Below are 27,427 nucleotides of genomic sequence, written 5' to 3'. Positions count from 1 at the left end.
TCCGTCTGCAACTTTGATTTCTCTTGATTTCATCTTACATTGTCCATTCTTGATAGGTTAACTATATCTCATTACCTGCTTTTTCTTGTTATTATAGTGCTTCTTGTGCTAAGAACCATAAGGCACTTTTTGGCACAGCCTCAGTTAGGGTTAATTTATTCTATATTAACAGTGGTTTTGAAATCTACATTAACCTTATACTGCTTATACCATGTTATCCACATCTTAAATTATGCTCTCCTAATTCTAATATCTAATGTAGATTTTTTTCTACAAAATATAAAGAAAGTAAAGTATCATTACTGATTTTATCTTTATCCTCTTATTTAGCAGCAACAGAAACTTTGATGAAAGCAGTCTACACATTTTATCAGCAAAGGAATCTTCCTTTTCCTGTACGTACATTACTTTTGAATTTTTTTGCCAAAGTTTATCAAAAAGAAGATATGAACCTTCATATAAATAGGTAATAATATATATTACTTTCAATGTTGTGTCATATAATATAAAAAAAAATAATTTTTGATATTTTTTTGGGTTGAAATTTCCAATATAACATTTTGCAGCCAATTTAATGTCACTTTGTAAATGTCTTGTTCTTTAAAAAGCTAATGCGGGAGCATGCATTGATAAACCCACAATATACTTATATATTGTCTGAAACTTTATAATCCTATTCATCAAATTAATATAATGCTTCTGAAATTCATCCATGAAAATATTGTGAATTAAGAACCTCAAATATGTTATGAATTAAGAACCTATTTTCTGGGCCTCAAAAATACCTTCAAAGTTTGTGTAATGTGCATGTGGCTGTATTATAACTATGAAGTTACTTACTTGTTATTGTTTTTTTCTTGTGCATTGCAGAAGCCAAAGTAAAGTATTAACTTGTTGGCTGGCTGGTCTGCCTCAGCAGCTTGTTCTTCTTGGTTTAAAAAATCCTGAACTTTCAGAGCAATTGATTGGTATTATTTATTCTGCTGCATCTCGAGCGAACAAAGAAATTCTACAGAGTTTACAGGCTGCTGCTCCTCTAATATATGGTAATTATTATTTTCACATTCGAGGACTAGACTGGTTACAAACTAAACTGCATCAAGTGGAATGACTTGCCTGCAGAAGTTGTGAATGCTCCAACACTGGAAACTTTTAAGAATATGTTGGATAACCATCTGTCTGAGATGGTGTAGGGTTTCCTGCCTGGGCAGGGGTTGGACTAGAAGGCCTCCAAGGTCCCTTCCAAGTTGTTATTATTATTAAGAAAAATATTTTGAAAATTAAAACAAGTTAGAAAGGATTTATTCTGTAAGATTTCCACTTGCTTTTTCCATTTGAAGCTGTTATTTGAAAGTATAACAATAGACTCAGGATTTTTTTATGATAAAAGTTATAATTGAACTACATTCATGTAAGATTAGTTTAACAGTGTATTAAGAGGGTTTTGATAACTTACAATAATAGACTGCTTCCACTGTTATCCTAGCCAGAAACTCTCAACTATCTTTGTAGAGAGTTGCCTCTTGCATTTCTGTTTTTTCTCTTTTAACTCTTATAGTTTAAAGAGCACAATGGCTTAAATAGGATTGGAGCAACTGCGTATGCCAGGTTAAATTTATTACGCCCATCAGGGTAGCAGAAAAAGAAGCTGCAGAGGGGAATGAATTGCTTTCCTTTAACAGCTTGTATCAATGTCTGGTATACCAGTGATTGCTACAGAGGTACAATAGAATACATATCTTTATTTATCTTTATTTTGACAGTCTCAACTATGGTTATTATAAGGTAATAAAAGGTACTGCTTTGCCCTATATTGACATAAGTCTATAATTATCTGGGTCCTCTGTTTATCTGTTTTGAAGATAGGGAAAATATTTCTCCATTCTCCAGGCTTTTGGCACTCTGTCTATTTTAAATTATTTTTCATGAATGACTCTCTGAGATGACCTCTGTAAGACTCTTGGTTTTAATTGACTTGATCAACTACTCCCTAGTTCTTCGTTAGATATTATATGACAACTATTTCATCTGAAATAGATTTCCTTTGGGAAAGAAGCTACAGTAGGAGAAGTGGAAGTCAAAGAGCTTTGTCTTTTCCCTATCATTTGTTATTACAGATAATAGCAATAGCACTTAGACTTATATACTGCTTCACAGTGCTTTTACAGCCATCTCTAAGTGGTTTACAGAGTCAGCATATTTTCCCCAACAATCTGGGTCCTCATTTTACCCACCTTGGAAGGCTGGAAGGCTGGTGAGATTTGATCTGCCAAATTTCAGGCAGCCAGCAATGAGCAGAAGTAGCCTGCAGTACTGCATTCTAACCACTGCGTCACTCTTTGTTTAAAAATGGTAGTTGAAACTGGAATTTTCATGGCTAAATAGCATGGTCATAAAGCATGACAGCACTTCTAGTTGCTATTAAAGGAATCCTGTGACGATGTTAAGTGCAAACATCAGATGATCATCATTTGTGACCTGCTGGCTTCCCCATTGACTTTGTTTGTTGGAAGCTGGCAAGTCTTAAATAGTGATCCCATGACCACAGATTCTGTGATGTAATTGCAAACTGTTGCCAAGCGACTGGATCATGATCTCAGTGAGGGCCAGTTGTCACTGAATGAGTTGTTAAGTGAGAACTATCTCTATTTTTTCCCTGTCTTCTATTTTCCATTTTTCAGATACTAACTTTTCACCCAACTGAAGTTTCTCTGCATTCACAATGTGCAATATTATATCCTTAACATATCTGTTCTAGTGCAGTTTGATCTAGTTGTTAAGGCACCAGGCTAGAAACCAGGAAAGTAAGAGTTATATGTCTGCCTTAGACATGAAGGACAGTTAGGTGACTTTGAACTAACTCTTTTTCATCCCAATTTAGCTCAAAGGGTTGTTGCGGAGAAAACGAGGAGTATTAGGAGTATTAATTGACCAAGTCAATTTGCTGACTTGAGTTATTTATAAAAATACTAAAGCCAAGGAAAAAAGGCAAGAGTTTAAAAGCACTCTATTTTTATTGAATTACTGTTCATTGCTTAGACTTACTCTATCATTCTTTTCCTGTATTAGTCATCATGAGATAAAGTTCTTTCAGACTCATCTTACAGACAGCAGTTATCTTCACAAAATATTGAACTTCAGTCCAGGAGTTAGTACCATCTGAAAGTATAATTTGCAGTCCAGATGTCCATGCAGACAGAGCCTTACTTGTACAACTCAAGGGTAATAAGAGAATTAAGGCACTTTGTGTTCACCTAAGTAACAGGTTTATGAAGTAGTACTGCCCTATATATGAGGGAATTAGTTCCTACATGTTTTGGTGATACCATGTACTCTCATTTCATGACTGAAAAGACAAGTGTGTACTGCACTTGGATTCAGCCTCCTTTTTGGTTTTCTTTTTGTGTAATTGCATATTTGATATTTGCCTTTTGTTTTCCTGAAGCTTACCTTGAATTCTTATCTTGAACTTGTTTAACTTCTGCTTAATTGCTGATTTTTTGTGTGCTGCTAATTAGAATAATTCATACCCATAATATTCCTGAAGCTTGATATTAATAGATATGGGACTTCCACCAGTTTAAAGCAAAATGTTATTCTGATTTAAATCTTCATTGAGGTTATATTCAAGGGGTGAAATGCTACCGATTCGCTCTGGTTTGGTGAACCGGTAGTGATAAAAGGGATTCGCTCCGGTTCATGCAAACCGATAGTAAAAGAAAAAGCTACCTGTTTCAGGCAAACCGGTAGTTAAAAAAACTACCGGTTCCTCCAAACTGGTATTTCTGATGATCAGCTGTGCAGCGGGGTTTAGCTTTGCTAGAAAGCAGGAAATCCTGCTTTCTAGCAAAACTAAATCATGCGCCAAAGCTGATCCCCCTCCCTTGCTTCTACTTACCTTCCCAAGCTTCCTTTTGGCATGTGCATGCACATGCAGAGCGCACATTTAGTGCACACTGCACATGTGCACGGATCATGCGTTTGGCATGCAGCACATGTGCACCCAGCAAACCGATTTGGATTTCACCACTGTTATATTCCCTTGAAAAAAGCGATACAGCCTTATTTACTGAAAGCATACCATATGTTTTCATGTTATATAGTTCTAGGAAGAGATTGTGTGTTAATTCAAGGCCTTTTCTAATTGTTTTTGAAAAACTGTTATTTATTTTTTTCAGTTCAGTTGCAATGTACTTTGTCTTTTACAGAGAATTGTAATCTGCCTATCCAAAATGCTTGATTCTTAGTTTATATTTTATTATAGCATAAGGTAATAATATGATAGCAAACAGCATAATCCTGCAGGTAATACTTAATTTCTTGAATTTCATAGATCCACTAGATGGCGCAGTGGTTCTTCTGCCACCTGAATCCCAGCAACATTTAGTCCAGCTACTTTACTTTGTGCCTCATTTATCAAGCAATCTCCTTGCTTCTCTCAGCCGCTGTTGCATTACGGGAAAACTGTCTATAAAGTTAACTACCACTCTTATTAGGATACTGCGTATAAGGTAACTAGCCTTTTCTGTTTTGTTTTTCCTGAGAGAACTCGATTAACATATGGAATGAAATCTTGTATATTTTAAGGATATTTTTAGGGTTCATCACGAAATGTTCAGATTGTATTTGGCATTTTAATCCCCCATTAAGTCCTTCCCAAAGACCTGGGGTAGGCAGATGTCGATGTTTTAATGATGTTACTGTATTATTGTAATGTTACTGTTGTGGTTTGTTGCATAGTCAGCCTGATATTCAGATTGGATTTATCATTTTTGTCTGCCTATTGACTCCTTCCCAAGGACTTCGGATAGGCAGCTGTGGATGATTGATGATATTACAGATAGTGTTGCAAGATATAAGCTCTTCCAAGTAAAGCTGATTTTTGCAATTGACTGAATTCGTCAATGCATATGGTCTCCAAGTAGTGCTCCAATTGTTTTGGGATTGCACTGAAGGTACCTATAGAGACAGTCATAGTAGACTGTCTCTACTACCTTTGCTTTAATTTGACACAGCTGTACTATTACTCTTTGCAAGTCTTTGTATTTGTTACCCTATCTAGTTCTTCTATTCAACTGTCTCCAGATAATGCCACATCCACTATCCAGATGTTTTTTGTCTTTCTTATCAACATTAAGTTGCGTGTTATATGGCAGTTGCCTCTCTGAAGTCTAAAGTCCAAGACCACTTTAGGTTCTTCATTTTCTAATGACTTTCTCTATTTTATGGTCCCACCAGTTTTTGGTTACAGGCAATGGTGTTTCTTCCAATGCATCACTGTTGCTACTTTGTCATGCTGTCTGTGCAATTTTCTTGCAGCAGCTAAGCAGGTGTTCCATTGGTTAATTGTGCTCACTGTTAGGAAGTTTCTCCTTAATTCCAGGTTCCTTCTCTCCTTGATTAGTTTTTATCCATTGTTTCTTGTCCTGGCCTCTGGTGCTTTGGAAAATAAATTGACCCCGTCCCTTTTGTGGCAGCTTCTCAAATACTGGAATGTCTTCATGTCCCCCCTAGTCCTTCTTTCCTCTAGACCAGCCAAACCCAAATCCTGCAATTGTTCTTCATATGTTTTAGTCTCCAGCCCTTTAATCATCTTAGGTTCTCTTCTTTGTACTTTTTCCAAAGTGTCAACATCTTTTTTGTAATGTGGTGAACAAATTGGATGCAGTATTCCAGGTGTGGTCTTACTAAGGCTTTAATATTAATACTTCATATGATTTTGATTCTATGCCTCTGTTTATATAACCAAGGATTGTATTAGCTTTTTTGGCTGCTGCCACACACTGCTGACTCATGTTTAAGTGATCATCCACTAGGACTCCAAGATCCCTCTCACATTTACTGTTTTTGAGCCAGGTTTCACCTAATCTGTACTTGGTTTACCTGCCCAGTTGTAAAATGTCACTTTTCTCCACATTAAATTTCATTTTGTTGGATAGGGCCCATTGTTCAAGTCTGTCAAGATTTTTTTGAATCCTGTGCTTGTCTTCTGGGGTGTTGGCTATTCCTGCCAACTTAGTCTCATCTGCAAATTTGAAGAGTTTCCTTTCTATTCTGTCATTTATGGTCCTAAGGCAGAACCTTATGGTACCCCATTGCTTACTTCCCTCCATGTAGATGTAGTACCATTTAGGATTACTTGTTGAGTACGGTTTGTCATCTGGTCGTGATGCTGTCTATCTCACATTTTTCTAGCTTCCCAAGAAGTAGGTTATGGTCTACTTTGTCAAATGACTTTCTGAAGTCTAAATAAACTATGCCACAGCATTTCACTGGTCTATTACTTTAATCACTTTGTCTAAGAATGAAAGCAGATTGGTTTGGCATGATCTGTTTTTAACAAAGCTGTGTGGCTTCTAGTTATAACTTTGTTTCTAGATGTTCACAGATCTGTTTTTTCCCCCCAGTATCTTCCCAGATATTGATGTTTGGCTGATCGGTCTATGGTTTTTGGGTCTGTTCTCCCCCCCCCTTTTTTTTAAAGATGGCACCAAATCAGCACTTCAGAGGTCCCAGTGATTTATTTTCATCAAGGTCAGCCAGATATTCTCTTACCATTTTTTTGCTTATTTTAATTTTAATTTCTAATCTGTCTTTTACAGTTATGTTTTGGTAGGTTGGGTTATAGTCACTCTGTGTGATGACTGATGCAAAGAACGAGTTAAGCAGCTCTGCTTTCTCTCTACTGCCTGTTACTTCCTTGCCGTTTTCTCTCTTTAGTGGTCCTTGACTTTTTAAAATTATTTATATGTTGAAAGAAACATTTTATTCTCTTTGACTTTTGTTGCAAATCTTTGTTCATTCTGAGCCTTTGTTTTCCTGATTGCATCTTTGCAGATTTGGCCTATCTGCTGATATTCTGTTTTAGTTATGTGTCCCTGTTTCCATTTTTGGTATTTAGCCTTTTTGTCTTTCAGTTTATCAGAAAGATCTTTGTGCAACCATGCTGGTTTCTTCTTGGATTTCTTGCTTTTCTTTTTCATTGGTATTGTGCTCTTATGATCATATTTTTCAGAGTTTCCCCATTAGGATTTTTATCCATGGAATTTTTCTTTGGCGCTTTCGGAGTTTGTTAAAATCAGCTCTTTTAAAGTTTAAGACACTAGCTGGATTTTATTCTAGTGCGTGTGTTCGCATTATATTGAATTCCAATATGACGTGGTCACTCTCACTCAAGGTTCACCATTTTTCCTACTTTAAATAAGTTTGGGAGTGGATCTATATTATATATGTCTTTTGCCATCATACCTTCTTTGGGTTTGAATTACAACACATCTTAAATAATTTTCTCAAACTCCCCCACCCCCTATTTTTTTTGTTTTGATAATAGATCCTCTTTTATGGCATGGAAATATCCAGCACAGAGCAGTTCAATGACTGACATGGGTTACTTCAGCTTTTTGTTTTCAACTCTTACAGGTAATTCGTACAAATTTACTTCAATCTTAATGTTGCTGGAGTACTTAGAAGACTGATTTAAATATATATTTTGTAAATATATATTTACTTTCACTTGTTGACTTCACTTGAATTTACTTACCTGTTCTATGTTTCTATTGCATTTTATTTCCATTAGTTCAGGTGATAAATATATGCTTTATTGTTTCAAATGTACATCCATATTTTTTTATTTCTTTTATGAAGTTCCAGTACTTTTTGAAGTACTGGTCAGTTTAGAATAAAGAGCAGTAGATGTTAGTCCCACCAGGCCCAAGGTTGACTCAGCCTTCCATCCTTTATAAGGTAGGTAAAATGAGGACCCAGATTGTTGGGGGGGCAATAAGTTGACTTTGTATATAGTATACAATTGGATGAAGACTATTGCCTGACATAGTGTAAGACGCCCTGAGTCTTCGGAGAAGGGCGGGATATAAATGCAAATAAAAAAACAAACAAAAAACAACTCCCCAGATAATTACCATAAACATGGCTTGTTGGAAATAGAAATAAGAAACAAGACTAGTCAGGCCTTTAAACTGTTTTTAGCAACTTACGTTACTCAAAGAGGAATTCAATGCAGATCTGAACTTCATAATCATGGTTCTCAAAATTTACCAGAATTTGATTCAGTCTTGGACTCTTTTTATATGACAGCATTCCATACAGGTGGCCTTTGCTTAATGACCACTCGTTTAGTGCCTGTTCAAATTTGCAAATGACGCTGAAGAAATGGTACTTCTGCTCTTTGTAATGTCCCTAGGATCATGTGATCTAGTCCTAAAACTACATAAAAAGAATCCAGTTAATTAAACAAACATATTTATTTATGGACCACAATGATCCAAAGCTACAAATTTACATTTCAAATTTCTTCACTAGGCTCTGAGAGCCTTTCCAAATCTACATATTTGTATGTGGCAAAAGTATGCAATTTGCTTTCAGTAACCAGTGAGTTCCCCTTGGGCAGCAATAACTGCTGCTATTCTAAAACATTAATTTTTTTCTGTTTTAATCATTCTTTGGTTGTGCAGTGTGTGTTTTGGGTTATTGTCTTGCTGTATGACCCACTTTCTTTGAGCTTCAGTTCACAAACAGCTTTCTGGAAATAGTTCTATAAATGCTTCCAGACTGTGAGGTTCAACAACTGTCTTTCACACTCTGGAAATCTTTGCTTCAGCCAATAAGATCAGATTTTGATAGCAAAATTCTGTTCGTTAAATAAGGCAGGACTTCCCATACTCACATCCAATTCCCATCTCAATGGTTGAAACACCTGGCATTAATTTTTCTTTTAAATGAACTGATAATCCTAGAGATTTGCATACTTTTGCCACACAACAATATGTAGCTCTGGATTATTTCCTCAATTAAAAAAATGAACCATTTCCCCCCCCCATTTGTTTAATTGGGTTTTCTAATCTGCATGGAGGGAAACATTAGATGAGGTCTCTTAAGGTTCTGCTTCTGACTATTGCTCTTCAACACTTTTATAAATGACTTAGATGAGGGGATTGAAGAGGCACTCATCAAACTTGCAGATAATAGCAAGCTGGGCCCGAATTGCTAACTCCCAAGATACAAAAGGCTCTTGACAGACTGAGCATCACACCCTTTGCAACAAGATCAATTCAGTGGTGAGAAAAGTTAGGTCCTGGTAGATGCAGGATAAACAGAATACTGTTGAGCCAGGTACATACTAGGCAGTACCTGGTTCAACAGTAGTAAAAAGGATCTAGTAGGTATCCTAGTAGACCACTGCCTAAATATGAGTCAATAATATGCTGCAGCTGCCAAAAGAGCCAATGCTGCATCCACACAGGGATAGTATCAATATAACAAGATCTGATAATACCACTTTATACTGCTCTGGTGAGACCATACTTGGAATACTGCATCCAGTTCTGGTTATCACGATATAGATAAGAGGCTGAGAGCTTTAGAAAGCATGCAGAAAAGAATAACAAAGATGGTAAGGGGTTTTGGAAGCTAAAGTATATGAAGAAGGAAACTAGGTATGTTTAGCTTAATGAAGAGAAGTACTAGGAAGTGACATGATAGCTATCTTCTAATACCTGAAGGATTGTCATAAGGAAGAAGAGGTCAATTTATTCTTAATAGCACCTGAGGGCAGGGCAAGAAATAAAGGGCAGAAGTATCAAAGAGAGATCCAACCTAGAACTAAGGAGGAATTTCTTGAAAGCAAGAACAGCGAATTGGCTGAATAGCTTGCCTCTTGAAGTTGTGGGTGCTCCATCACTGGAAGTTTTCAAGAAAAGATTGGACAGTCATTTGACCTGGATAGTATTCTTGACAAGGACAAAGACTCTTGCCTTGGGCAGGAGATTGGACTATGAAACCCCAAAGCCCTATCATCCTATGATTTTTGTTTTAGGACTTGTGTGGAGAACAAATCATGTTTTAGGCTATATTAATGGAGAATTATTGAAGGGTTCACAAATCTTTAAATACTATTGTATTTATCTATTTATTAAATGAAGTGAAACGTGGAATGTTGAGCTTCTATTTTGTTTGTAAGAACCATAGAGAAAAATAATAAGTGTTTACTTTGAAATGTGCTCCTAATAGGATTCTTTATCATCCTTTTCAGGCTTTTCCATTGAAGAGTTGAGTAATCTTCAGAGCATTAGGGGAAAACCACACATAAACCAAACACTACTCTCTCCTGTCCAACTCTATTTAACAGATTTGGAACAATTTTCATATCATTGGACTATGGCGGAGGTAAAATTTTCTGCGCTGAAAGAATCTTCCTTAAGTGATTTTCATTTATCCTAAAATGAAATGTTTATGTGCTGTTGGTGAGAAATTGAGCTGTTTGATGAAGGGGAAATGTAAAATGCAGATATATTTTATATTAATATTTTATATTTTTATATTTATATAACATACAGTATATTCTAAGCCACCCAATTGCCTTGCAGTGAGATGTGTGGCAAGCAAATTTAAATCATCATCATCATTATCACCATCACGATTGTGGAAAAGAAAAAAGTGTGGATAGTCGACATTGCTATACCTGGTGACAGCAGAATTGATGAGAAACAACTTGAAAAAGTCACCAGATATCAAGATTTGAGAATCGAATTGCAGAGACTCTGGCATAAACCAGTGCAGGTGGTTCCAGTGGTACTCGGCACACTGGGAGCTGTTCCTAAAGATCTAGGCAAGCACTTAAAAGCAATTGGCGCTGACAAGATCACCATTGGTCAGCTGCAGAAGGCCACCTTACTGGGATCTGCTCGAATAATTCGCCGATACATCACGCAGTCTTAAATGCTTGGGAAGTGTTCGACTGGTGATCTGTGATACGAAATCCAGGATAATTATCTCGTTTGCTGTGTATACTGTCATTTTGTGTAAATAATAATAATAATAATAATAATAATAATAATAATAATAATAATAATAATAATAATAATAATAATAATAATAATAATAGACAGATGGGCTAATTCTGGCTGCACAAGACCAAGCCTTAAGAAAAAATTCATATAAACCCAGAACTGAGAAGAAATCAAATGCTACCTCTACAAAGAAACTGAAGAAACAGTGGACCACCTGATCAGCTGCTGTAAGAAGATCACAGACTGAGTACCAAAAAAAAGGCATGACAAAGTAGCAACAATGGTGCATTGGAAGATCTGCAAGAAATAGCATTTCCCTGTAAGCAAGAACTGGTAGAACAAAAAAAATAGAAAAAGTCATAGAAAATGAAGAGGCTAAAGTGCTCCAGGACTTTAGAATTTTTTTAAAAAACAGGCATCTTCCACATAATATGCCAGACTTAACAATTGTCAATAAGAAGGACCAAAAAGTTTGGATAGTGAATGTGGCAGTGCCTCGAGACAGCAGAATAGAAGAGAAAGAACTGGAGAAAATAACAAAATATAAAGACCTACAAATAGAAGTAGAACAGTTGTGGCAAAAGAAATCAAAGATAGTACTAATTGTAATAATCACCTTGGGTGCAATCTGAAAACAAGTGGAGCACTACTTGAACATCATTGAGATTGATAAATTTGCCATTAGCTGCAAAAGGCTGCTTTGCTTGGAATAACTTACATCCTGCAACCATACCTTTAAGAGCATCAAACATCTACATCTGCGTATCCCAAGTTGTTGGGAAAGGACTCGATTGATAGATAAAATGCCAAATCCAGACTGAACATCTGGCTGACTGTGCAATGCATCAAACAACATAGTAATTATATAAATTTTAAAAGGAAAAGGTATGACATTGCTATCAATTCATATCTATGCTAATAGGTGTGTAACTTTGCTAATCGGTTAGCTAAGGTGTGCAGGAAGCACATCACTATGGGACTTTAATTACCCTGACAATAACTGGAAGACAAACTCTGTGGAATGGAATGTCAAACTAGTTACCAAAGAACCTGGCAGACAACATAGTCATCCAAAAGATAGAAGAATAGAGGAAGGAACCAGAAGGTCAGTTGTATTGGACTTAATTCTTACTAATAGGGATTAAATGATAGAAGAGATGGACTTGCAAGAATTTTGGGAGAGAGTGACCATGTCATTGGAATTCAACATAATGTAGGGACAAGTAATCAAAAAAAGTCAAGAAGGTTAACTCCAACAATCTTAGAGCTTAGGAAGGATTCCATGGATAGAGGTCTTGGAACGGAAAACAATTCAAGTTCCTTGGGAATCTCTGAAAATTGAGATTATAAAAGTCTAGTTTAACATAGCACTATGGAGGTGGGGGGGATAAAGATACCACAGATGAAATCAGCATGATTTCAATAATTATCTGATAAACAGAGAGATACAATAAAAAAAAGTAAAAAACAGAAAGAGGGATACAACTAAAATAGAATATCAGCAAATAGCCCAAATCTGCAAGGATCAGGAAAGCTAAGACTCAGAGTAAAACTAAAATTAGCAACAAATGCCCCCCCGCAAAAAAAGGTATCTTTTAATATGTAAAAACAAGAAAACAGTCAAGGAAATTATTAATCCATTAATGGTAGAGGACAGCAAGGTAATAATGGCTAGCAGGAGAAAGCTGAAATGCTTAGTTCATTCTTTATGCAAAAATAGTCTAATCTATTAAAAGCAGTACCTCAGAAGACAGAATAGGAATACAAGTTAAAATAGGCAAGAAAATGGTAAGCGAACACTTATCTATTCTGGAGTTCTGATCGCAGAGCTATATATATCCAAGGGTTATGAAGAAAGTGTCAGATGTGATCACAGAACAAGTGAATCATATCTTTCAAAGCTCCTGGAGGAATGGAAAACTACAGAGGACTGGAAAAATATGGATGTGCTTTCCATCTTCAAAAAATAAAAAATGGATCCAGGAAACTACCAACCAATCAGCCTAACATCAATACCAGAGAAAATCCTGGGAAAGATAAGCAGCAGATTTACAAGTACCTAGAAGCAGACAAATCTATTACTAGACTCCCAATATGGGTTTGTTAAAAACAAATCATGCCAGACAAAACTTATTGCCTTCCTTGACAGAGTGTTTATGTTAGTGAATCAGGGAAATACAGTGGGCATAGTTTATTTAGACTTCAGTAAGCATTTGACAGATTAAATCATAACCTACTTCTTTGTAAGATATAAAAATATGGGATAGATAGTCACCAGATGGATTAGCAATTGGCTAACCAACCACACTTGACATATGGTCCTGAATGGAATACATCTGTGTAGAGGGAAGCGTGCAATGGAGTACATCAAGTTTCTCTCTTGGGCCTGGTGCTCTTCAACATGTTCAGAAATTACCTAGGTGAGGGTATTGAACGGGTGCTTATCAAATTTGCAGGTAACACCAACTGGGGTGGGTGGGATTGCTAACATTTTGGAAGGTAGACTCAGGATACAGAAGGATCTTGATAGACTTGACCATATTCAACAAAATGCAATTTAGTGGTAAAAAATTAAGGTTTTACACTTAGAAAGAAAAGCCAAATACAGAGATATAGAATTATTAGTTCCTGGCTCAACAGCAATGTCTATGATAAGGATCTAGATATTCTAATAGACCACCACTTAAATATGAGCCAGCAATATGCTCGCAAAGTAAGTCCTAGGCTGCATTAACATATCAAGATCATGTGAAGTGTTAGTACCATTTTATTCTGCACTGGTAAGACCACTCTTGGAATATTAAGTTCAGTTCTGGTCACCATGGTAGAAAAAAGATGCTGAGACTTTAGAAAGAATGCTCAAAAGAACAACAAAGATGATGGTGGCTAAGCTGTACAAAGAATAGTTGCGGGAACTGGGTGTTTTTAGTCTAATGAATAGAAGGACTAGGCATGATATCAGAGCAGTCTTCCAATACTTGAAGGGCTGTCATAGAGAAGAGTGAGTCAACTTATTCTCCAAAGCACCAGAGGACAGGAAGTAATGAGTGAAAGAAAGATTATTAAAGAGAGATGCAATCTAGAATTAAGGAGAAATTTCATGACAGTGAGAACAATTAATCGGAGAATGCCTACAGAATTGTGAGTGCTCCTTAAGGTTTTCAAGAAGAGGTTGGACAACCAATTTTCTGAAAGAGTATTTGATCTGTCTAAGTAGGGGTTTGTCTAGAAGAACTCCAAGGTACCTTTCAACCCCATTGTTCTGTTTTCTATGTTCTGTGTAATCATCAGTATCAAAATCTATATTTGAGTTTTCTCTACTTATGATGCTTTTGTGATCACTACTGTGAATACATATGTATATCCTCAAATCTATGCATGCTGGTATTACTTTCTCAGGATATTATTATACACATTTGATGTTAGTCAGGAAATGTTAAGTCTTTCATAACCTTTTAGTCTTTCATAAAATTGACTCTTTAATCAAGAAATTATTTAAGATGGGACCAATAGTGAAAATGTGATCTCTTTGTATGAATTAGCCTTTAATTCTTTAATTAATTCTTTAATTCTTTAAGTCTGTAATTTGTACAGATTTATGGGATTACAGAGGGGCGTATGGCTGAATAGGATCAGTAACCAAACACAATTTTGAGATAAATTCCAGCAGTCAAACATTACTGGTCATCTTTCTAAACCTCAATATGTTGTTTTTAACTTGTAAAATCTTTGAAGTTTATATGTGTGTTGTAGTTTATTTTATAATGGACAGTGGCCATTCAGGCAGGATTTTTTTTTTATTACAAAAAGTGCTTTATACTTTGTACCGATAGTCCTTAATTTACAACTCTAATGAGCCCAAAATTTTGGTTGTTAAGCGAGATATTTGTTAAGTGAATTTTATCTATGTTATGGCCTTTCTTGTCCCAGTTGTTAAGTGAACCACTGCAGTTGTTAAGCTAGTAATACAGTTTTAAGTGAATCTGGTTTTCCCATTGAGTTTGCTTGTCAGAAGGTCGCAAAAGATGATCACATGACTGCGGGACACTGCAACCGTCATAAATATGAGTCAGTTGCCAAGTGCCTGAATTTTGATTACCATAGTGTTGCTGCAATAGTCATAAGTGTGGGAAATAATCATAAGTTACTTTATTCAGTATTGTTATAACTTTGAACAGTCATTAAATGAACTGTTATAAATCAAGGATTATTTCTTGAATATATCTGGGGTTCATGATCAGAATGAAAGTGTAAAATGTTTTGTTGCATGAGTTGGTTGTTGCATATTATTGGAAAGCACTATTTTCTGTTGACAACTGCACAGTTACAGAAAATTGGTAGTCAGTTTTGTAAAATAATATGACCAGATGTGAAACTGATAAATTAAAGCAGAATCTGGCTAAGCAACAATTTTTCAAATTCATAATAACCATATTTTGCTTACCGTATATACTCGAATATAAGCCGATCCGAGTATAAGCCGAGGTCCCCAATTTTACCCCAAAAACTGGGGTAAACTGGGGACTCGAGTATAAGCCGAGGGTGGGAAATGAGGCACCTACCGGTTGGGGAAAGCCTCCCTCCCTCAGCTGAGAAGGCTGGCTCCCCGCCCGCCCTCTCACTGCACCGGCAGGGCTTCCCAGCACCGTCCGGTAAAATGTGAAAAAGAAAGAAAAAAACTCGAGTATAAGCCGATATACTCGAGTATAAGCCGAGGGGCTAAAAAAAAAAAAACTCGAGTATAAGCCGTATAGACCCGAGTATAAGCCGAGGGGACGTTTTTCAGCACAAAAAACGTGCTGAAAAACTCGGCTTATACTCGAGTATATACGGTAAGTGTTCTTACGCAACTTACAATTTTAAAATCATTTAGTATATTATATAATCAAATATGGTAAACATTTTAAACATTTTTGCTGTTAAAATAGGTGGTGAGCCAATGCCTGTCCACTATTCCTTCACGAAGCCAATGCATTGATATTATACAAAGTGGAATATGTAAATATCTGGTAGGTACCAATTTGGAATCAATTTGTTACTTATTTACTATCATTAAGTATCTCTTGGTTGATTTATGCCACTTTATTTAAAATATATTATGCACATTTTTAAAAATAGTATATGAATATGTATACACAGTATGTATTTACTTAAAATGTTATATTTTTGTAGTTTCTTTTGGCCAAGTAAAATATACTTGTTTCTCTGTAATATATGAAACCATTTATTTACTGCTGGTTGTTATATAAATGTGTAATCACTATACTGAAATTCTTTTTTTTTTTTTTTTTTTTTTTTTATTGAAAGAGTTTTAAAAAAAACAAAAACATTTTCCCCCTTTTTTCCCCCTCCCTCCCAAAAAAAAAAAACAAAACAAAACACCCCCCTCCCTCCCCCACCCCCGGCTTCCCGGGTCAATCACAAGGTAAAGTCCAATCAAATAACCACATCCAAAGCTTTTAGTCTCCCAACCCCTCCCATTACATAAAATAACTTTCTAATTATTCAAAGGCAATCTGATATTTCTTAATCTGATATCTGTTTTGTAGATAATCAATCCATTTTTCCATTCAATTAAATATCTTTCCTGCGTATTGTCTTTTAAAACGCTGAGATTTTAGCCATCTCAGCCAAGTTAATAACTTTCAATATCCATTCTTCTATTGTAGGTATCTCTTCTTTCTTCCAGTATTGTCCAATCAACAGTCTTGCTGCTGTTATTAAGTTCAAAATCAGTTTAGTCTCAATCCTGTACAATCCATTATAATTCCCAAAAGGAAAAATTGTGGCAGGAACTTTATCTTCTTCTTCAGTACATTTTGAATAATCCACCAAATTCTTATCCAAAAGACCTTAATTTTCTTGCAAGTCCACCAAATATGAAAATATGTAGCATCATCACAATCACACCTCCAACATTTCGCTTGGATATTAGGATACATACATGATAATTTTTGGGATCTAAATGCCATCTATAAAACATCTTATAAAAATTTTCCTTAAATTCTGTGCTTGTGTAAACTTAACATTTCTAACCCAAATTTTCTCCCATGTTTCCAACATTATTGGTTCCTGAATATTCTGTGCCCATTTTATCATACAATCCTTTACCAAATCCTTTTCGAATCTATTTCAAGCAACACATTATACAATCTCTTTATATGCTCCTGGGTCTGATTTCTAATTTGCTTTATTAAATTTTCCTCCTTTGCATTATACCAATTTTTGATCTTCTTTCCATCTAGCACTTATTTGCCCATATTGAAACCAAGTATAATTCCTCCTTCTTCATTTAATACCTGTAATGATTTTAATTGCAATCTACCTCCTTCAGCATACAAAAGTTCTTTATATGTAATCATTTCCTGTTTCTGTTCTATATTTATATTCTCTATTGCATGTCTAGGGCTCGCCCATATAGGAATCTTATAATCTAATTTATAGGAATATTTATTCCAGACCATAAAGAGCACTTCTCAACACATGATTCTTAAAAGCCCTATCCACTTTTTTCCATAAAATAAGTACGCATGCTATCCATATAACAAGTCATAACCTTCTATATTCAAAATTCTTTCCTCTGTTAAGTTAAACCAGTCACTTATTACTGAAAGGGTTACTGCTTCATAATATAGTTTAAAATTAGGCATTCTTAAACCACCTCTTTCCCGTGAATCCTGTATTATTTTCATTTTAACCTCGCCTTTTTACCCTGCCATATAAATTTATTAATCCCTCTGCCAATCTTCCAAATTTTTATCCTTTTTAATTATAGGTATCATCTGGAACAGAAACAAAATCTAGGTAACACATTCATTTTAATAGCGCAATCCTTCCCAATAGGGATAACTGCAATTTCTTCCAGCCATTCATATCATTCTGAACTTTTGCCATAGCAAGTCATAATTATTCTTATAAAGTTTCTTGTTCGATGAGCTAATATAGACCCTAAATATTTAACCTTTTTACTACCTCAAATCCTGTCATTTCCTCTAGTTTTTGTTTCTGTTGTATAGACATATTTTTAATTATCACTTTTGTTTTATTCTGATTTATTTTAAATCCTGATACCTTTCCATATTTATCAATTACTTCCAACAAAATCTACTTGAATTTATAGGATTCATTAACGTAACCACTACATCATCTGCAAAAGCTCTAACTTTGTACTCATATTGTCTAATCTTAATTCCTCTATTTTCATTAATTCTCGTATTTTATCTAATAATGGTTCCAGAGTCAAAACAAACAATAATGGTGATAAGGGACATCCCTGTCTTGTTCCTTTCGCAATCTTAATAACTTCTGTCAAACTACCATTTACTATAATCTGTGCTGTTTGCTCTCCATAAATCGCTTTAATTATTCTAATAAAACAGGCTCCAAATTGCCATTTCTCTAATAATTTAAATAAAAATCCCAATGCAATCGATCAAAGGCTTTCTCTGCATCCAAAAAAATAAGTGCCGCTGAAGTATTCTTCTTTTCCAAATATTCCAATATATTAATAATCTGTCTAACATTATTCCTCATCTGCCTCCCTTTTATAAAACCAGATTGATCAGTATGAATTCTTTGTTGTAAAACTAACATTAATCTATTTGCTATTATTTTTACAAAAATCTTATAATCATTATTTAAAAGTGAAATCGGCCTATAGTTACCAGGTTTAGAGCAGTCTTGCTCCTCTTTGTATCAGTGAAATAAAAGATGTTTTCCATGACGGGGTATTCCACCCTAATTGTATCTGATTAAATAATTCTTTAAGTGGGCCTAATATTTCATCCTGTGTTTTTTATAATAAGTTGCTGTAAGACCATCTGTACCAGGGTTTTCCCATTTTAATTGTTTAATTGCCTCCACTATTTCTCCAGTAGCTATCGGCCGGTTCAGCTCCTCCTCTGTTCTAATGTTAGAATATTCACCTTATAATCTTTCAAATAATCATAAATGTCCCTATCAATATTTTGTCTTTTGCATATAGTGCAGTATAAAATTCTGAGAATGCCTTTTAATTTTATCCTGTTGATATGTCTCTTTACCTTTATATTCTATTTTTGTATGACACGTGCTTTCTGTTTCTTCCTTAAATTATATGCCAACCATCTCCCAGGTTTATTTGCATTACAAAAGGTATTATGTTTAGCATATTGTATATTCGTTGCCACCTGGTCTGCCATTAACATATTAAATTGACTCTGTAATATTTTTATAGCCTCTTTAAGTTTATGATCTTGTGGGTTTTGAATTAATAACTGTTGCTTCCTTTGAATTTCTTCTTCCAAATATCTCGCTGCCTTTGTTTATTATTCCTTTGCCTGTTGTCCAAATAAATCAATATCCTCTAATAAACGCTTTGCTCGCTTCCCACACAGTTCCTATAGGTGTCCCTTTGTACATATTAAAATCAAAAATTCTTTTAACTGTTTCTTACAATAAGTTACATTATCCTCATATCTAAACAGATTTTCATTCAACCTCCATGTTCTACCACCTTTTTCCCTTGTAATAATTCCATCCATACTGGGCTATGGTCAGTTAAACACCTCGAAATATCTTCGTTTTCTTCACCCTAGAAAGCAAGTCATTAGAAATTAAAATAAAATCAATGCGTGAAAAGATTGATGCCTATCAGAAAAAAGTAAAATCTCTCTCATCTGGATTCCGTAACCTCCATATATCTCTAAACTCAAAGTCTTCCATCATTTCAAAAAAGGATTTTGGTAATTTTGCATGTATAGGTATCTTCTTGGAGGAGTTCTCTTATCCCTTCTTGTATCAATTACTCCATTCCAGTCTCCTAATAAAATAAACGAACTATAATCCCAGAGGGTCAACCTCTCATGTAACATTTTGTAAAACTTTTCTTGTTGCTGTTTAGGTGCATAAATACCTATCAACAAAGTCTTTTGCATCTATCACCAGTTCAATAGCAATAAATCTTCCTTGAATATCTGCCCCAGTTAGCTTAGCTGGTATATCCTTCCTGATATATACAACAATTCCATGCTTCTTTTCCAAAGCTGATGCAACAAAATGGTTACCCAATTTTGAATTAATTAAATATTTTTGGTCTGATAATTTTATATGTGTCTCTTGCAAACAAATCACATCATTTTTAAATTGTTTCAAGTAGTGAAATATTTTCCTTCTTTTCTGAGCTGAATTCAAGCCATTAACATTCCATGACAAGATTCTATTTGCCATTACTGGCCTCCTGAAGCTTTGAAGCAGACAACGGAAGCTCCTCCTCCGGTATCTTCCGTCTAGCTCCTCCCACAGCTTCCATAATGGGATCCTGACTTTTACTTTGAGACTGTTGCTCTTCTTTACGCTTAAGGGCCTCTCTTGCCACCCTTTGCTCTTGTGGTTCCTCTAATACTGGCAGCAATAAAGGCTCTTGGGTCACCACGCCTTCTTGAGTCTCTTGAAGTTTTTCTATCACTTCTATTTCGACTTTCAAAACTGTAGAAAGAAAACTTTGCCTTTAAAACCGTGTCAATTCTATATCTCCTTCCTTGATAGAATAGTGTCAGTCCAACTGGCACCTCCCATCTGAATTGAATCTGATGTTTTTTAAGTTCTTGTGTAAAAAAAGCAAATTGCTTCCTGTCTCTTAACATCTTTGAAGGAATCTCTTTCAACACCTTCAACTCCTGTTCTCCAATTTTTAAAGTTGTCTGATATGAAACTTGCAGAATTTGATTTCTCATAGTCCTTTTCACAAAATAAACCACAATGTCCCGAGGAAGCTTTCTCTGTCTTGCAATCCAAGAATTAACTCTATATATTTTATCAATTTGGTAAGCTACCTCTTGGGGGTCCGCTTCAATAAATTCAGCCAATGCTTCTGATATAATTTTTCTTAAGTCTTCTCCACGCTCTTCTCGCATACCACGAATTCTAAGAGCTCCTTCCATAAGTTTATATTGTAATATCACAACCTGATCTTCATTTTGATCCACTTTTTTCTGAACACCTTTCATTTCATCTTCTAAATACTTATTTGACTGAGAGATCTGTTGCATTTCCACTTCCAATCCTTCAATTTTTTTACTCAGTCCTTGAACTGCCATAAGAATATCTTCTCTTATTTTTGCATTAAAATTCTCCATCATCTCTTTTTGCCTATCTTCAGAAAGTTTTAATTGTTCTTTCAATATTTCCTCAAGACTTGGTTCAGATCCCCTTCTTCCAGAAGGCTTTAAAGGTTTAGCTGCCATTCTGTCTTCAAAAGAATCAGGAATTCAAACTTAATAACTCTCCTTCCCTCCTTTCAGTATAAAAACTCCGTTTGTAACAATCCACAAGTAACGCTGCTTCATCGTACTAAAAATTTTACTTTCACTTTTAGACGCCATTTTAAAAGTCAATTAATCAAAGACAAAGAAAGGTTTCAAATTTCAAAAGGAGTCGGTACTTGCCGTGCTGATTCTACATCAAAGTTCGAACGCTTGTGAAATTCCCGTCTGCTTGGAATATCAATCAATTTAATAAGTTCTCTAGAGCAGAAGCAACATTCCTCTCCTTTTCCCTGATAAAAACAGGGGCGTGCTGAAGTTGGAAGGAGTGGAATTCGGTGGGGTCATAAATCCAGGAAAATTCGCTCTTAAGAGCAAACCCCCTGTCAGACCTGCCACTCTTCCACAATTCTGATAATCTCTTTCACCCAGAGATTATGCTAAGCTCAGTGAACAGTGATTTATTTTCTGTTTCACTGACTTTTACAATCTTCTAACACGGAGTGCTCTGTTTGAGCACCCAGCAGGAGGGTGACGTCACTGGAGCCCCTATACTGAAATTCTTAATGCTTGTCTTTAAAATGTAAACCTGCCTTTGTTTCTAAACATAGTAAAATCAAACAAAGTAAAGCAGATTTAAATATAACAATTTAAAATTCTAAACAAATATTTTATTAATAGTAGCCAAGATGTCATTCCATCAGTCAGCTATAGCACTTAGACTTATATACTGCTTCACAGTGCTTTTCAGCCCTTTCTAAGCAGTTCACAGAGTCAGCATATTACCCCCAACAATTTGGGTCCTCATTTTACTGACCTCAGAAAGATGGAAGGCTGAGTCAACCTTGAGCCAATGACACTCGAACTGCCAAATTACAGGCAGCAGGCAGGCAGCAGAAGTAGCCTGCAGGACTGTACTTTAACCACTGCGCCACCACAGTTCTATATAAAAACTTTCCCATAAAGCTACATAAGTAATAAATAATAAGACCTACAATGTGGATCTCCCTTTGTAGAGCATTCTATCACAAAAATGGGAAGAACAGTGCCTATTCTGTATTTTATTCACCTATATAAACTTTGGAGCAAGTTGGAATGCCAGATTGTAAAACATAACATAATTTGTTAATGTCTTAATGTGTGAATTCAATAGAAAGATCAAATTGTACTCACAGGATTCTGAAACGTGCTAAGCGCCTTTTGTAATTGATTCCTAATCATTGCCACCATTTGAGCATGGATTGAGGATTATCTACTAATTCTCTAGGAAGGGGAGTAATATAAACCCAACCAAAATGAGAAGTTTAGGTGGCTCAATTGATCATTTCGCCAACATCTATGTTATTGAAATTGTTTGTTGACTCAGTTTTGAACCAATACTTGAATGTAACCTTCTCCATCATTGCGCTGATTGTTCAGCATAGCTCTATCTATAATCTCACCTGGCAATCTCATATGCATATTAAAAAGATAAGACATTAAATTGGACAAAAATGTTTTTATTAAATTTGTCTGCTATCCATCTCTTCGTGAGGCCATATCATTTGGTCCCTTCTTTCTTTGGAATGCATGTAGGGAGATCCTAGAGATCAAGAAGGCATGCTATTCCCCCATCTTTTCATATATGGCAAGTGGAATGGGAGCATCAAAATGGAACTGCTGAAGAAGTGGCTTTCTTGGGAAGATAGAGCCTAAATAGCAGAACCCACTATGAACAACTTTGTAATAGTTTTGGTTTCCAAGTTGTCTGAAAAGCAGATGGTCTTCTAGATCCGATGAAGCAAAAGGAGAAATAGGGGGGGAGTACATAAAGTAACAGTATTAGTTATTAGTATGGATACTATAAGATCAACGACAGTGGATTCCTACAGTACTGGGATTTGAATAGTCATTAGTTTTAGGCTACATTTTAGCCAAAAGCATTTCATGTGACTGAAGAGAAGGGTTGTCCAGAGACAATAAGCCTTGTTTTCTTGCTTTAGACTAAGTTATCTTTCTTAATGGATCCATCTTGGTAACCAGAGAGTTCCTCACAGTGTAATTCAAGTACTATTCGATGTTTTGCATAGTTGTAACCCCTCAAAAATACTATTCTGCAGCTAAACTGCAGTTGCTAGACAATTATATGTTGGAAATATGTTGGTTATTTCTGAATGAGTTTTTTAATAATGTCTAAATATTCAACAGATAAAATATAAGAATCTTAAAGGATATTTGAAATTATTTTAGCAGAATTCGTCTCTTATAAATATAAGATACAGATAAAATACTTGTGCTCAAAGGTTGTGGGAAGAATTGTTTAATCTGAAATTATTTTTGTTTCCTAGGTAGGACTGACTGTAGTACCTGATAGCACTGCTGGTGCTATTTTGTGTGCCCTTAGTAATCTATTGGATCAAGTATATGTCCTTAATGAAAATGCTTCCAGATTCCTAGCTTCTTTGTGTTATAGTGTTCTCTACCTTCTCTTAACAATAGAGAGGGAGGACACAGAGCACATGCAGAAGAGGTAAGCTTTTTAATTTTTGATTTTATTAAAATATTGGTACTTTCCAAGCATTGTATGCATGTGTGTATCTATATATGCTCTTGTTTATTGTAGCTGAAGACTAGTTCAGTTGTACAGATAGCCCTCCGATTGTGATCACAATTGGACCCAGAAAACTGGTCATTGAGTGATGTGATTATTAAACAAGATGCCACTAGACTGCTTTGCTTAGTGATTGCAACCCCAGCTCTCCCAGTTGTGGTTATTAGTGAAGTGCAAGGGAGGGGTCCCAGGTTTTCTACCAGACCCAGAGAGAATGATAATGAGAACAATGGCGCTCATTAGCTTTTTCACCAGATTTGAGGTCCTTTGGCATACTGGAGAAACAATCCTCAAATCTGGTGAAAATGCTAGTGAACATCAGCATTCTGGAAAGCTTAGAATGCTGGTGTTTGCTAGCTTTTTCTTTTCCCCTTGGGCTCAGAACGCTGGACTTCACTAGCATTTTCCTCTCTGAATGCTGGCAATTTAGAGAGAAAACGCTAGCAAACACTGGTGTTCTGAAAGGCTCCCTAGCAGAGATGAAGTCTGTTCATCCACTGCACAGGAGGATTTCCCCTTCATGCAGACGGAAAAAAAGAACACTTTGGCATGTGGGGGAATGGATGTCAAATCCAATGTTCCAAGAAAGACTTGCAACCTTCCCTGCTGGCTTCTTTATTAATTTTCTGGGGAAGCCAGCAAAGATTGCAAATAACAATCATCTGATTGCAGAACACTTGGAAATTGCTTGTAAATATGAACAGATTGTCCAGTACCCAAAATATGATCATATGACTAAAGAAGCTGGCACAATGCACAGAAGTACTTTATAGGTCATAAAGCACCTGTTTTATGACTGACTGTGAAGGGTCATTAAATGAGGTAATGAAGTAAGTTGAGGATTATTTGTACTTCGACAGTAATCACTGTGGACTTTGAATTTCTGGTTAAGATTTGTTTTTCCTTTTCTACAATATTCTAAAAATAATATTACATTTTATGAAATTTACTTTATTATAATTTTTTTCTTGTGGGAAATTTAATTTCTGCCTGAAAGGCAAGCTTAAGCAAGGCTTGGGTGTTTTTAATTTAGTAATGATCAATACATAATATATTCTTACAATTAACTGGAGCAGAAAGCTCACTGTCCCCATTTTTAACCATAGCTGTACACAGAATGACTGATTTTTTTACAACTGTAAATTTGTAATAAATTGTTAGCCCCTTGGAGACTGTAAATAAATTATATCTACGAATTCTTTATTTTTATGTATTTATTAAATGTATACGGCTGCCCATCTGACTTGCATATGACTCTGGGTTAAAGATATAGTTATAGTACAACTAGTAAATGTGGTTATTTGCCTGGTTTGAAGTTACTTCTTTCGCACTATAAATATAGCTAAACTTGTGCACATCTACTTTTCCCACCCTTCCTCAATTTTGATTTCAGGGATGTACTGTGGAGTTCCTGTATCTCAATTCTGAGCACCTCACTTCAGATCTTGAGAATGATGTTGCAGACTCTTCAAGTGAACCAAGCATCCCGGGATGAACTGCCTGTTCTTGCTCAGCTTCTTTGTCTGCTAATGCAACACAGGCAGCTTCAGACTCATATGAAGACCAGTGAGTTCCTGGTGAAACAGATTGTCAAAGATATTGTGGTAAGAAGCCTATTCTAGTCACAGGCTACTAAAGCCAAGTTGTTTGTCTCATAGAATTGGAAAGTAAGTTTTTCTCATGGTCTTGGTTGGTCTTTCCAAGCAACTGGTCACAAAAAAGGCTGAAAGAACTTGGCCCATTAGTCATTAAAGGATAAAGAGTCATTCTTCTCTTTTCTATCATAAGAATGATAATGGGCTTTCTCCAAAAATAATTTCCATTTTAACCCCTAATTCCAGTAGGCAAGGACTAACCATGTTTTCTGTTTCCAAACTGAGGAAATAGAATTACAATTCCTTTATTCCTTCCTAGTTTGGATTGAAGGCAGAACTGTATGTGAGCATACAGTTCTTTTAAAATTTTCTTCATATTCCACAGAATTTGTCTTCATAACTTAGGGATGACAAATTGGCAACTAAAGGAGGATCCAGTTGTGTTGACTATTAAGGCTCTGATGTTAACTTCATTATCTATATAAGAATATATATTCTGAGCTTGGTTGTTTGCTCAGAGATTTCATTACCCAACTAGGTAACACCTTCAGTGCATTGAGGATGTTACTAGTTGGGTAATGAAACCTATGCCATCAAACAGCTATGCTCAGAGATAATCAAGGATTCCATCTTTATTATCTTTGCTTAATTCTCCACTTTGGAACCAGTGCAGTTGATAACTGTTATATGAAATCCTTCTCTGAATAAGAAACTATAATTTCTGTAAAATGAGAAACCATAAAGTTATTCCGCTGTTATCAAGGCTTCCCCCCCAACATCCCCTCTTTAATCTCCCTTTATTTCTAATATTTGTGAGATCGTAATAAATTCTACAGACCACAATTAATATTTTTTACATTTAGCTTCCTAAATTTTAATGGATTATGATCATTTTTTGTGATCTTGCCATGTTATCTGTAATTTTTTTTGACATATAAATTCAGAATAAGTGAATAGGGCACTTTCTATGTGATCTTCTGCCACCTGGATCACACATATACTAGTTATCCTGGCTTCGCTGTGCATTAGACACTCTGGAAATTAGTGGTTGTCATTGTCTTCTTACAAGTGTGGAAGCTGCTTGTATTAACTGTATTAAGAACATAAGATTATAAGTAGTAACTTGCTGGACTGAACAACTGACCAGCTTTATCACATTGGCCAACTAATTGCAAAAGGAAGCCTACAGATAGTCTTCAAGATATGACTGTAATGGAGCCTGCCCTTATGATGCCACATTTAAGCATTTCACCTAACAATGTTCCCATTCCAGCTCTCCTTAATGAATCTAAGGGTGAGATTAGAAGGAAGATGCCTCATGGTGGGGGAGGTCCTTGGAAGCCTAGCACAGGCCCAAGCCCATTTGCCCTGGCCCTCCTGACACATCCTCCAAGATACCAGTGCTCCACTTTCTATGCCTTGGGTACACACAAGCCTTTTCCCAATCCCCCCAGGTCCCCCCAGATCTTAGGCCTGTTTCCCACTCCACTGGCCAAAGGCCCTCCTCCTCACTTGCCATATGAAAAGCTGTGAGGCCTTCTAGACCACTGGAATGGATTGCTTCTTTGTGCAGCTATATGGTGCGATTTCTGAAATCACTCCAGTTTGTCTTGCCCACAAAATTGCGGTTGATTCAGGTCACTACCATGTGGCCTGGAGACAAACTGCTTTGTTCTGCTATATTAACAAGGTCTATAGCACTGCAGAAACTTTTTGCAGCATTCAGAAGGATGCATTCAGTTGATTTCTGGATATAATTTAAAATGCTGGTTCCCCATAAAGCCATTTATGTCTTGACACTGGATATGTGTAAGACAACCTACTCTTACCCAAATCAACCTGACCAGTTGGGTTATCCAAAGAGATACTGTTTCTAGTTTTTTGCTTGCAGGAGGTAAAGAGTGAAACTAGCAAACCCTATTTTTCAGAGATCAGATTTATTTCTTCTTTGATAGCCTTCAAGACTTAATAACTGAGAAGTCTGGGAAAGCATTCTAGTCAGTTAGTGCCATCCCTTTTTTTCACTTTCCTGATTTATTCATTTAGATTGATTGTATGTACGTTAGTTTTTCCATGTCAAGTAAGTTGCCAAGTGTCACTAGATTGCAGTAGTAGGTTAGAAATGTAATCATAAAATAAATTGAATAATTTATTAAATTGAGTTCTATTAGACTTTTACCCATAGCAATATTTTCA

At 35.8% G+C, this 27,427-nt stretch overlaps 1 protein-coding gene across 3 annotated transcripts in view; it reads left to right on the top strand.

The window, feature by feature from the left end:
* Nucleotides 1–27,427, top strand: part of TEX10 (testis expressed 10) — a 45,871-nt gene that overhangs the window by 16,849 nt on the left and 1,595 nt on the right. For 2 of the 3 annotated variants that reach the window (XM_058180648.1, XM_058180647.1), the window contains exons 7-14: nucleotides 331–466; nucleotides 871–1,046; nucleotides 4,334–4,511; nucleotides 7,331–7,419; nucleotides 10,049–10,182; nucleotides 15,734–15,818; nucleotides 23,378–23,555; nucleotides 25,030–25,240. In XM_058180648.1, the coding sequence (XP_058036631.1) occupies nucleotides 331–466; nucleotides 871–1,046; nucleotides 4,334–4,511; nucleotides 7,331–7,419; nucleotides 10,049–10,182; nucleotides 15,734–15,818; nucleotides 23,378–23,555; nucleotides 25,030–25,240 (1,187 nt within the window). The remainder of the gene's footprint in view (nucleotides 1–330; nucleotides 467–870; nucleotides 1,047–4,333; nucleotides 4,512–7,330; nucleotides 7,420–10,048; nucleotides 10,183–15,733; nucleotides 15,819–23,377; nucleotides 23,556–25,029; nucleotides 25,241–27,427) is intronic. The other variant, XM_058180649.1, reaches the window with a different exon arrangement.

Source organism: Ahaetulla prasina, chromosome 4 (genome assembly GCF_028640845.1).
Source record: "Ahaetulla prasina isolate Xishuangbanna chromosome 4, ASM2864084v1, whole genome shotgun sequence".
In the NCBI taxonomy this organism is placed as follows: Eukaryota; Metazoa; Chordata; class Lepidosauria; order Squamata; family Colubridae; genus Ahaetulla; species Ahaetulla prasina.
The sequence above is the reverse complement of the archived record's forward strand: the minus strand, read 5'-3'. Positions and strand labels throughout refer to the sequence as shown.